The sequence below is a fragment of the Falco rusticolus genome, chromosome 5 (assembly GCF_015220075.1).
Source record: "Falco rusticolus isolate bFalRus1 chromosome 5, bFalRus1.pri, whole genome shotgun sequence".
Lineage (NCBI taxonomy): Eukaryota > Metazoa > Chordata > Aves > Falconiformes > Falconidae > Falco > Falco rusticolus.
The window spans coordinates 31652538-31664972 of record NC_051191.1 but is presented as its reverse complement, the minus strand read 5'-3'; the positions used below and the strand labels follow the sequence as shown (position 1 = coordinate 31664972).

The window sequence follows — 12435 nt, the reverse complement described above, 5'->3', positions numbered from 1 at the left end:
TCAGAAATCCCTTGCTGAACTCCAGGCCAAATCTTACCAGTGCGTAAAATGCCTCGGAGTTTAATTAAAAATCAACAAACCAATACTTTGTGTTTTGATGCACTGGAGGTTGCCTTCATCCAGATTACCACCCAGGACACGATGCTGTCTCAAACTGCATCTGTTGCCCAGGGCTACACTACTGCAGCTTTGCTTTCAAAATCTGCACCAGTTCACCCACCCCAAACTGCAGCCGTGGAGGCTGGTGCTCTCAGGCTGCTGTATTAGCCCCAAGGTCTCTGGGACAGTTGATTTCAATTAAATCAGCTCCCAGAAGGAACTGCAGGGAGGGGGCCAACAGAACATCTGGAGCACCAGCAGTGTGTGTGCCTTGGCTTCTGCTTGGGAGTCTGTGTAGAGTTATTAAAGTTAAGTGTTTGTGTACTTGGACACACACTTCGACTGAAAGATGGGTTTGAGTGGCACCATTTCAGGGCTTGAGGAGAACTTGTGTCAAAGATTATTTGAATTGGGAGTGAATTCCAGTAGGTTGTTTTAGCCATCATCCTAGCATGGGGACTGCACTTATTTCAATAAGCCCGTAATTTTACTTTGAATAGGTTCACTGAAGTATATCACATTTTTTTCCTGTATATGTATATCTCTATGCTAAGTGCTATACAAGTGCAGAGTCCTTCAGTAATTAATTTGTACAAATTCTGTACTAGGTTGCTACATTAGTTACAAAAAACTACAAGAAGGAATGTAAAAAAAAAACCTGCAACCAAAACAAACCTACCAAACACACACACACAGGAAAAAAAAAAAAAAAGAAAAAAAAAAAGAGGGAAGACGGTTAATGAAATGTCCTTTGAGAAGATAATGGACAGATAATGGACAGGTCTTCAGAGAAGGACAAGCTTGTGGTACTGTTCAGTTATATGCACCAAGGCCCCTCATAGAATAACTAAACTGTAGGTAGGCATTTCAGAAATTATTACTGCTGCTTGAAATTCAAAAACTTCTAATGGTTCTCTAGTGAGTAAGAATCACTATACTCACTATTCAATTCATTAGTCATTCTTTGTAATGTGAAGTGGTGGGAATCAAGCAAAAGGAACACAGATAGAAACATATTCTTAAATGTCATTGTGAAGGCTTCAGTGGATATCTCTTTCTTATTTGAATATTGCATGCCAGCAGGGACTATGGATTTGCATTCTCAATTTCTTTTCCCATTTAAATGGATGCTACTGATTTTTTCCCCTTTTTTCTTTTTTTTTTTTTTTTCTTTTTATTAACTGGAGTTATGCTTCTTGCATCAGTGCTGTTCTTTGACAAAACTGTAGTACTTCAAATGTACTTAAAATTTTTGAAGATAATTGTGGGCTTCAGTCTAAGTATATTTTAGTAAAACAGATTGTCCTGTAAGCCATCACAGAAAAAGGCAAATGATCCTAGAAAACAGGCATATCTGATCTTCCTGCACTGGGCATGCAAAATGAGAATAAGTGAGAATATTTAGTATAAGCTTACCATCTAATAGGATAGCATGTACCTTAAACATTTGAATTCCACAGTCTATTAACTTCAGAGTGAAACATGGCTGCCAGATGGCTGTGTTTCCCACTGATTGACCACGCATTTATTTTCAGGTACATGACAGATGGAGGACTCAACCTATATACAAGAAGCCTGAACCGAATACCAGACCTAGCTGCCTCTCGAGATGTCATTCAGAGAGGGGTTCATGATGTGACTGTGGATGCAGACAGGTAACAGTGCTTTGCTAAGTAAAAAGCTATCTAAGCTTTACAAATATTTTCATCTTTCACACCTGCTAATGTATCATGGGTTTGTTCATAAGGAATATCAAGAGAAAGCAAGCTTCTCAGGCTGCTAGTTTTCTGAGCACATGATACACCGGATACCACAACGAGTGTGAAAAAAACAGATATCTCACTTAGGAAGGGGACTTAAGAAGCATTTATTGTGGAATATGTAAGAGAAAATATTAAGCCCAGACTTGTTTTACAATCTTGAATCTCTGAAATGGGACAATATTTTTTACAGGTTGCCTTGTCAGTTGATGGGCATAGGGAGAATACACATGGTCTCTAGGCAGCAGAGAGCTTGTGAGTGCCTGATGAGGTGGGTCAGAACATGCATTTGGAGATGGCTGGAATCAGAACCCTGGTCTTGTCCACTCATTTTGCCCTCTGTGGATGTCAGAAGGCGGCAGTACCTGTGAGCAGTGGAAAGCAAGAAGTAGGGTTATATCCCATTTTCTATGCAGTATGAAAAAAGAAACATTTTCCTGCCATTGTATATATGGGCGTAAGCATAAAAACGTGCTCCACTAGTACTTCTGCAGGTTGGGCAAGTGTTTTCTGTTTTTCCTTGAGCTTAAAGTAGATTCATAGTGATGGCTTGAATCCATGTCTGAGAAATAAAAATTCATTACCCAACTTTTGCAGAAGTTGGAGCTATCAGCTCTGAGATTTTGGTCAGACCATCATAGAGAAAAGGAGCAGCTGTGACATTTGGCAGTCTTCAGGTTTAGGGTGTTGATTTCAGACCCATTTCTTAAAATCAGGTTTTCCTTAAGGAATAAAATGTGTTGTCAGGAAGAGAGAAAAGGTTCATGGAGTGACTAGTTTTACAAATCCAGCAAAATAGTTGAAAAAGTTCTAGGATGTTAAACTAGGTATGATATAATTTTTGGTTTTCCCAGTTTTCTCATGAAAATATGCCTGTGACACCTGTCAGAGATACTCTGCATTAATCAAATAGTGTATGCAGTGCATCAGGGTAAAGAAGATAATTTTCATCTAAAGTACCAGTTACTTAAAAAAAGAAGGTTGCTTTAGCTGACATATTAGCATTTGTTGACCTTGCAGAAAAAGCCTATTTTAGATAGCAATTCAAATGAACACAGCTCAGTTCTTTGGAACACAAGCATTGACGTGATATGAAGACCAGAGAAAGTGTACAGTAGGCGTTTAAGAAAATAATTTGGATAGAACTCAGGCAGTAACAGAAGGAGAAAATGAGAAATGAGATGTGGGCAGGAGGGACTTTCATGGAGCTCTGTATGTGAGAACAAGAACCTTAAGTTCAAAGTGGGAGAGAGGGTGGAAAATTTAGAGGCTGGAGTCATATAATTAAAGGCAGAGAATGTCACTGCTGCCCACATTTTTGTATGTCTCTATCTTTTTTTCACCTGGGAGTGAAGTTATGAAAGCTCTTCCCACCATGCAATATTCACACCCAGGTTTCAAACCACACACATTTTCCCTGAAAAAAACAAAAGGTCCAAATTAAGGGATTTAATTTTTTTTCTTAGTATTCCTTAAGCTCTAAATGGAACAAAATGTGTTTGTTTTGCTTTGAAGTGTTACTTAGTAATGTATGTGTTAATTTGTTCTATATAGTGTGCAGGTACATACATATAATCCACAGGGAAGCTATTACCAGTTCTCAGTTAATGAGATTGTCCAGCATTTCCCAGTACATACATCTGGTTTTGTTTATACAGCTTTGTCAGACTTGCTAAAAATGTGCTAAAAACTACTCTGCTGTTTCTAAGTCTTTCATGTCTGAGTCTATCACTTATCAGGTTGTGGAGCAGTGACTTCAAATTTGTCAGGAGATTATTTTGGGTCTTGAGTGAAAAGTTAACCAATTTTATGCAAGCTACAAGGCTTTAAAAAAATTAAATTAATATCTATTCAGGTAAGATTTATTTGATCTCAACAACTAAAATCTCAATATATTCCATCTTTACTCTGCATTTGCACCTGTTCTTGACTTTAGCAAACTGTGTAAGCAATACCCAAAGTAATTTTTAACCTTAAAGCCTAGAGATGTCAAGTAGGATTTACTTTGTAATGACTGCTTTCCCTTACATGGAGAGTGAAAACTGGACCCCTTTGCTTTTCTGGACCCTCTAAACAGGGTGCCATAGAACATACTACATGCTATCATGTAATTAAATATTTTATCATAATGTAGAGGCATTTATGATGTAAATTATAGATGTGCAGACAATTCTGGCATTTCCTGACCTTTCAATACTTGATTTGTAGAACGTTAATTGTGCTTTGTTGACATAGATTTTTTTTTTTTTTGTATATGTGTATGTTTTTCCTTGAAGCTGGAAAAAGGTTTTTAGGAAGGGGAAAAATTAAATATTTTTATGAGTTGTGGCAATAACAAAACACATGCTTGCCAAAATCAGTCACAAAAAACCTGTATTAGTTCAAAAACATACACAAAAAATCGTTTATGCTGATCAACAATGTGTGTCTCATTTATGATATGAAATCAGGTGGAAAAAGCAATACAGAGATTGCTGAGACTCACTTTGTTTGGTGGGATAGGTTTTGGTCCTTCACAACAGCATGGGAACTTGAGATTTCATTTTATCTCACATAGCATTTTAGTGCTTCTTTTTCTGCTCTGAACAAAAAATAATAGGTTTGTGTCAGTGCTTCAAGGTATGTCTTGCCACTGGTATGATGAACTTCCATGAAAGAGGATTATTCTCCTCTTTCTCATCCATGTAGATACATGAAGGACACATGCATTTTCTCTATGATATAATTAATATAAATCTTTTTCATAACTGAATGATTTGCCCTGGCCTTTCTGTTGTAAAGGACTCTGCTGGCATCCCTGTGCAGCAGAAAATAAATGATTCACTGTGAATATCTGAGTTGCATTAGCAGGCAGGAGAGACATTTCAGTATTCCGTCCAACACCAGAGCCGGCAACTTTTGCTGACAGCAGCCCCATGTTCTTTGTAAAAAGTGAACTTGGATTTTCTCTGCCAACCTAAATTACAGCTTCTGCTTATATTTTAAAACTTTTTCTTTTTGTGAGCAGGCAGTACAATAATCTTCAGATAAGTGGGCTGATGATATCTCTAAAGGATAATGCCATTTCTGGCAAATGTATGCTTTCAGACTGATTCTCATTTCATGGATAGATCAGGAATTATTCATTAAAATTAAGGCATGGAACTGGTAGAAAAAGACTATTAGGTCCTCAGTTTGATTCTGGTCTAAATTGGTTTCAGATAGCACCTGCATCTCCACTTCTTGCCAAAAAGCAAAGGATTAAAGGATCTCCATGTGGAAACTTAGTCTGAAAGAGCTCATCCAAAATAATAATATTATATTGCTCTTTAAACAACTTCATAAAAAGTTAAATTAATGAATGCAATGTAAGCCAAGGCTTAAGTGTTGCTTGCATACTGCTCTGGAAAGCACACAGTTGTAGGTAGGAACACAGCATATTTGCTTGTTGTAGGGAAAGAACTGTAATGGTTCAATGAAAGGCTGAAGGGACACTGGCAGTATCGTGTGTCAATAGCTGTATCATTCTTCTTTTGATTTTATTTTCTTTTCTAATCTGGACTCTTTTTTTTGGTCTACAAATGCCTATTCCTTGCAACTTATCTTGCTTCAGATACCATAAGAAATTAATTAGAGAGGAAGATGGATTCTCTGCAGTGGGTGTAACTTGGGATGTGGCTGAGAGACTTCTCAGTGGTATGATATTACTTTTCATTTATTGTTCTGTCTTCCTCCTCTACACTCTAGCATTTGCCTTCTGGGACTCTTAGAGGGAGTAGTTGAGGAACATTCTTGGAGTTTGAACCCCTTTTCGAAGTAAGATGGGCCAAAAGAGATTTGACATAAGCACACAAAATCCATTATCTTCTTGGGAGGAATAAGGTTTATTGAAAAGTAAGTTGCAGTGTTTCCAAACCACCCTGTGTTGTGCATAAAAAACTGTCAGGGAAGTTTAAACAAGCCCTTTCAGAAGGGGATATAGCTCCACTGAGTTCAGCCATTGTCCTTCCACCCCTTATACCTGCTGAATTTAGTGCAGTGTATCAAAAGCCATAGTTTCCTTCACTTTCATCAGTCAGCGTAAGTTGTGCAACCACGTTCCCCTCACATCCCTTGAATGCACTATTCTTTTTTCCCCCCACCCTTTCTTGTGATAAACCCCAAAACTTAAAGGTAGCTTGCGCTACTTAGTGTGCTTTTATCATGACCCGGTTCAGCTACTTTGCTGTTGCATTGAATCTGAGCCCCAGTTACAGAGAGTTCTGCTGCACAGGGAGTCTTTAAAACGCTTCCACCATCTGTCACATGTGCAGAAGACTTGGCAGTTATGTTAGGCTAGCTCAGGCTGGCCTGTTTGTTCTCAGCCAAACCATAATCACCGTAATACATTATTAATTATAATTCTAATAAAATAATTCCAGATTTTGCCTGTAGTTTATTAACTAACTTCCTGCATGAATGATTATAAGTCTTCTTCTGGTGTTTCTCTGAGCAGATGAGCCTTGAGTTGGAATATTGTATTTTTGGAAAAGGAACTTTTCCAGACTTCAGAGGAGTATTGAACTGGGAGCCCTGGTTCATGGGGTTGGTAATATCAGAAAAGGCTGAGAGACATCATGAACAGTGACTTACCTGTTCTCATACTTCAAAGTCTTGGCAGCACATTGAAATTGCTCATGTCATTTTGAATTTAACCTGTTAGGATGTTGTTCAGTGGACAGGCATACTTTACGTTTTGCCTTTGTATCCAGATGCTTCTCTGTAATGTGTATTTCAGCACTGCACTAATACTGTGCTTTCTGCCATGTGTCTCTGCAGTTTGGTATTGCTGTGATCACTGTTCTGACATGGTGCAATTATGTGTTCAGTTTGGTGCTTCTGGTAGCAAAGGAGGGTTTACTGTGGATAGTTAAAAGCAATGTATATTCCACAGTACTGAACTATTCACTGTGTGCACATATTCAGCCCTGTACCCTTTCCTCTGTCTCCCAACATTTCAGGTGTGTGCAATTCTGGGTACCAGTGTCTATGGCAATGATAAAAATATTCATCACATAGATATGAAATAATAAACAATAAAACACAAAACAGACATAAATACTTCTTGCTTTCTAAGACTTTCTTGGGCAAAACTGAGTTTTCCTGCAAATCTACTGTGCTGTGTAGGGAGGCTTCCTACACCTTTGCACCTGCCTTCACCACTACATGGGGCTGTGATTGCCATTCTATGCACAACCTAAAAGAGTCGTTATAGACCTTAAAGTCAGAAGTCTTCACACAGTCGTGTAATCTGCTATAATTTTCCTGGCTGTGATTTTACAGTATTAGTAGGTTCTTAGGATACTGAAGTAATTAGAAATATCTGTACCTCACTGTTTTTGCAGTTATTACTCAAATATCTCCAGAAACCATAATTAAAGAATCTCCCTTGTGGAGCAATTTAAATTTTTAACTGTTTTTACTATTGCTACTCCCTTCTATACTTTTTATCTTCCATAATTTCTTTTCACAGCTGTTGCTGTTAACATTTCCCACCATTTACTTTTATTATTCTCAAATGATCCTGCATTTTCATAATCTCTGGTGTAAATCTTTCCTGATTTTGGCACCTGCTAGGCTATCAAGAAAGTTACTAGTTAGATCTATTTCAATGTGTATCGCAGTTTTTATTGTTTCTACAAAGTACAGATGCTAAATTTAAGTACCTAAAGCATAAATATGTGTGCATCCATGCATGAAGAGCAAAATAATTGTGTCAAAAGGAGCACTCCTGGTTTTTCAGCTCATTATGTGGTTAAGTATTCAGGATCCTTTGAGGATGAATACCTTATTTTCAGAAGGATAATAGGAAATAAAATTTTTAGTAATATGATTTCATACAGCATTATCAATTTAAAAAGAATGGTATTTGAATTGAGTAGGGCTTTGTTTCTGGTCATGCTTTCAAAAGCCAGGATCTGAGCATTATAAAGCAAACAGAGCAACTGGACTTTGATCTAATTTTGTGAGGTTGCCCCCTTCCTTAGTTGCTTTAAGTATCTGTAGAAATTGCCCATAGAACCACAAACCAAAACATGGAAACATTTAACAGCTGTGTGTTTTTAAGTTCAGATACTTTATTAATATCAGTGACATAAACTGCATTGTTAGCATGCTGTCATTAGTATGTTAAACTGTCATGATCCTGCAACATCATGTCTGCAGACACATTTCTTTGCACCCAGCTTACATAAGGAAATGACATTCAGAAAAGGCAAGAACAGTGCATGGCAGATGTTTACTTTAAAACAAAACTGAGCTGCAAGTAATTATGTGAAATTAATAACAAATGAAGTTTTCTCTTTCAGTTTTTGTCAGGTGGTAGAAAGAGGGACAATATTAACTAATATCAGTTTATATGAAAAAGAATTCATGGAAATACATTTTTAAACTTTTGCAAGGAATGGAAGCAAATTACATTCTCATGTGATGCTAAATGGGCTGAGCATATCGTTTGCTGTAGGGTCATTAAGTCAAAGGCTGGCTGTTTATAGCTGACACATTTAACATTCTCACAAATCTGCTTTTTTTTCAAAGTGGATGGTGTGGAGCTAGGCATTAATGTCATACAGTCTGTTCACATTCTTATTTCTGCTTATCTCCAAGTTTGGTTTAGATACTTTAAAATTATTTGAACTGAGGCTGGACTTTATCATATGTTAGCAGATTGCTAATACTTCCCTTCAGGGGAAATGCAGATGGTTTATTTTAATTGTAATCTACTTCTGAAGAGAGTACCAATGTATTTAATAAAAGCTACCTGAGACTCAGTTTACAGTTTCAGCAGCAGCATCATTTTGGTCCACTACTGTACTTCATTGTTACCAGCAAAGACTAATGTACTGCCTCCTTTGTGTTAGAATAAAACATCAGTAGTGAGATTTAAATCATTACTGAAAATACCCCAGGCTCAAATATAAAATGAAAGCGCTTAAATCTCCTGAGCAATACATATTTGAGTCCTGAAGTCAAGAAACATATGAAGTTCTTTTAAAAATCTTAATTTGTTTGATGACTGGAGGAAAAACTGTGATTTTATTCTCCTGCATGGCTATTAAAAAAAAAAGTCATATTGAAATTTGCAATAAAATAGCTGCAATTGAGATCACAGTTCTAACATTAACAAACATGGCATATTTTAGACAGATCCTTATGGAAACTGAATCTAAAAATTGTGATTTTGATAATTTAGTATTGGAGATGCAGCAGCTTGGGATCATTAAATTGTCTTTTTTTCTAAATTGCCTCAGAGTGACCTACTTCCTTGTGGAACAAAATATTCTTGTTTCTTACTTAAGTCATTAATTAAAGACCTGGTTTTTGTAATAACTATCTACCAGATTGAGGCAGGTATGAGGTAAGTATATATACACACTTGCTTGGTAAACAAAATAATTTATAAGAATGTTCTTATCAACACTTTCATAGAAAGTAATTAATTTTTAACACTAAAAAAATATTTTGCCTTGGATTTATTTGGTATATGTTCACTTTAAAGAACCTTTGGATGTGGCAGCTTCAGCAGACCTCTAAAATCATGAGAAACAGTAAAATAATGCAAAGTCACATAACGGTGCACTTTTTTGTACCCACAAGAGGTAATGAGAAAGAAGTAAAATGATCTGTTCTGACAGCTACTTGCTGTTGTTTTGTACACCCACTCTTCCTCCTAGTTGGCAGGTAGACAAAACAGGTAGGTGAAAGGAAGGATAAATTTAAATGAAGCTTAGCATCTTAAAGGTGCAAGTGCATGTTTGCTACTTGACCTGTAGGGCTGCTTAAAGTGCAGAAGAGGAAAATTGGAAGGTTTTGACTCTTTCCCTTGTAACATACTGCTGTTAGAGCAAAACAGTACTGCTGTCTGTCCCAGGGCTGCAGGAAAGCAGTGATGTTCAATACATTTTGGATTGGCAATTGCCTTGCAAGGTGACTTCATCATTACTAGCTAAAAAAGATAGCTAAAATCCAGTCAAAAGCTGGTAAGGCATTTCCTATGATTAAATAAAATTAAAAGAAGGATGTATCTAAAGCTGTGCAGGTTAAAAAAAAGAGTGGGAGCCTTTTATTTTCTGGAAAAAGAAATGGACTTTCAACCCTGTAGGCTGGCTAAAGACAGTGTTCAAAGGGAACGAGCATGAAGAGAAAGCTGGGAAGGATTCAGCATGGCAGAAAAACTGCCAGCCAGTGCAGAAAATACCCTTCACTGCAGGATCCTTGCTGTGGAGTACATGTGTTAACCTTTCTTTTTGGAAAAAAAATCCCTCCATTTGCTTGTATCAATATTTTACTTATAAATCTTAGCTATGTCACCCCTGAGCCTTCTTTTGATGGAGAAAGGAAAAGACGATCCTCCCTTTTTAGTATGTTCTCTGAGTGCCATTGTGGGGGCTTCTTGCCCCTCGTGAGCCCCTTGTGACAATCTCAGCTCCGCACAGGGAAATGTTTGGTGCAGCAATGTGCTTGGAGTTTGTTTTCTTTTGAAGTTACAGCACTAATCTCATCTGTATCTAATTGTTAAAATATTAAGTCTTCAAAGATTTCCTTTGTAAACAAAAGATTGTCATAACAATTTAAGCAGGATCAGATGTGTAAACTTGAAGAGTGGAACCCTCAATGCATTCTACAGAAGTTTTTTACAAAATGGTACAGTATAGTCATAATTCAAACCTGCTTAGTGGATTGAATATTCTAAAATACATTATTTAGATGAAGCTTAAAAATAGTTCTGCCTAATTACATTTTACCTGAACAAATAATCTTTTAATCTGTTACCTGTGTGCATCAGCTTTAATTTCCAATATGCCAACCTTTGTCTTATGTTCCTTTTGGATGCATTATGCTGTAGATCCATTTCATACTGCAGAACAGAATGTAAAATGGCTGCTAACCCTATTAAATGCTGTTTAGGTAAATTCACAAAAGCAAAAATTGCTTTACTGCAGTTTAAAAGCATATGTAGTGTTGGAAATGCATTGCTCTGGGAAGTACAATAACTGACAGAACAGATGCTTGTCATTCCTTAAAGTGTTTTATCTAGAAATAGATTTAATTGGTATAAGGTAGAGTATTTTATATTATAATATCAATTTTTTTTTCTATCAGAAAGTGTACTGATTAAAAAGTGAAACTGAGGTATTTCAAATGGATAGGATTTGAGCCAGCTTCTGGGAAAGAAACTACAGAAACACAAAACATTGTTCTGTATACGTATCTTCTGACCATTTGTCAATGAACAGAATAATACTGATAGCCTAAAATCTGAAAATGTGTTGATTCAAACTTGAAATGCACACACCATTTTGGTAGTGAGATCGTGAACCTTAGAAACAAGTCATGAGGAATAACCGTAGGCTGTATGTATCTTCATTTTTTTACATCAAGCCTAGATATTTCTATAAGATATTTATTGCCAGATTCAAACACCAGAATAGACAAAATTTAATGGGTGGTCTGTGTCTGCGATGACTGGAGGACATGTAATGCTTTATGAGGGGCAGGTGACCAGTAGAGGTGTATAATCTTCATGACTCACGAACCATCATCTGGATGCTCTTACCTCTTTCTGTTGACCGTACCAGGTACATAGCTAGACAGCTAGCTTTTGGTTTATGTTAAGATGAACCTCAACTGTTTCAAAGAATTAAAAAAAAAAAAAAAAAGCTGCTTGGGTGTTGTTTTTTTTTTTATTTTGGGGGGGTGTGTGTGATTTTTTCATTTTAAATAAAAGAAATTCAAGTGGAGCACTTCAGTGAAGTGGCAAGCCCCTATGCAGTTACATCAGCTACAGCATGACATGACATACTGTCATCCAGAGATAGTCCCTTAGTGGAAGGAGTTACCTTCTGAGGGATTTTAGAACAGCTCCATTTTAGGAAAACCAGATTCTGTAGAGCAAAGTTACTGAAAGAGAAATTATGTTTCTTTAAGGTTAAGGAATTAGCCTTTTTCCTCGTTAGGTTGAAATCTTTCCCCTCCATGAAAAGAATTGTCTCAGTGTGCCATGTACGACACATCTTCTGATGCAAAAAAAAAACAACAACTGAATTTGGTCCATTTTGCAACTATTTTCTCTTTGTTCAGCATAGAAAGAAATTTATGATCCTCTGTTTTGTATGTCTTTCTTTCTCTGTCTTTAATCATTTAAATTAATGATACCAGCAATACTCTTGAGAAATGGATGAATACAGAGTGGATAAACTAAATGGAAAAGCATGTAGGAAAAATAATCTTTTGTGTAGTAAAAATAAAGTATGTTGACAATGATAATTTAGAGCCTTCCAGATAAATTGTGAAAGCTAATATCCTAACTGGCTTTTCAATAGCTTTCCCTAAACAGCTATTTTCCATAAAATTACCCATCATACTTTCTTTTCGAATGATTCTATGGATTGGTAATATGGGAAGTTTTAAGACGTGGCTTGTATCTAAGGGTGTCATTCCAGCATGGCACTGAATTGTTAACTAGTGATAAGTGGAGCCCCAAGAACCAATTTCTGCAGATTTCCAATGTGGGCAGTAAGAACAGCCTATATCACAGAAAATTGATGACAGTTTATTA

General features: G+C 36.7%; 1 protein-coding gene across 3 annotated transcripts in view; it reads left to right on the top strand.

The window, feature by feature from the left end:
• The window catches only part of NAV3 (neuron navigator 3), a 273367-nt gene that overhangs the window by 164032 nt on the left and 96900 nt on the right, over window positions 1-12435 (top strand). For all 3 annotated transcript variants that reach the window (XM_037389560.1, XM_037389562.1, XM_037389561.1), the window contains exon 12: window positions 1635-1754. In XM_037389560.1, coding sequence (XP_037245457.1) covers window positions 1635-1754 — 120 coding nt within the window. The remainder of the gene's footprint in view (window positions 1-1634; window positions 1755-12435) is intronic.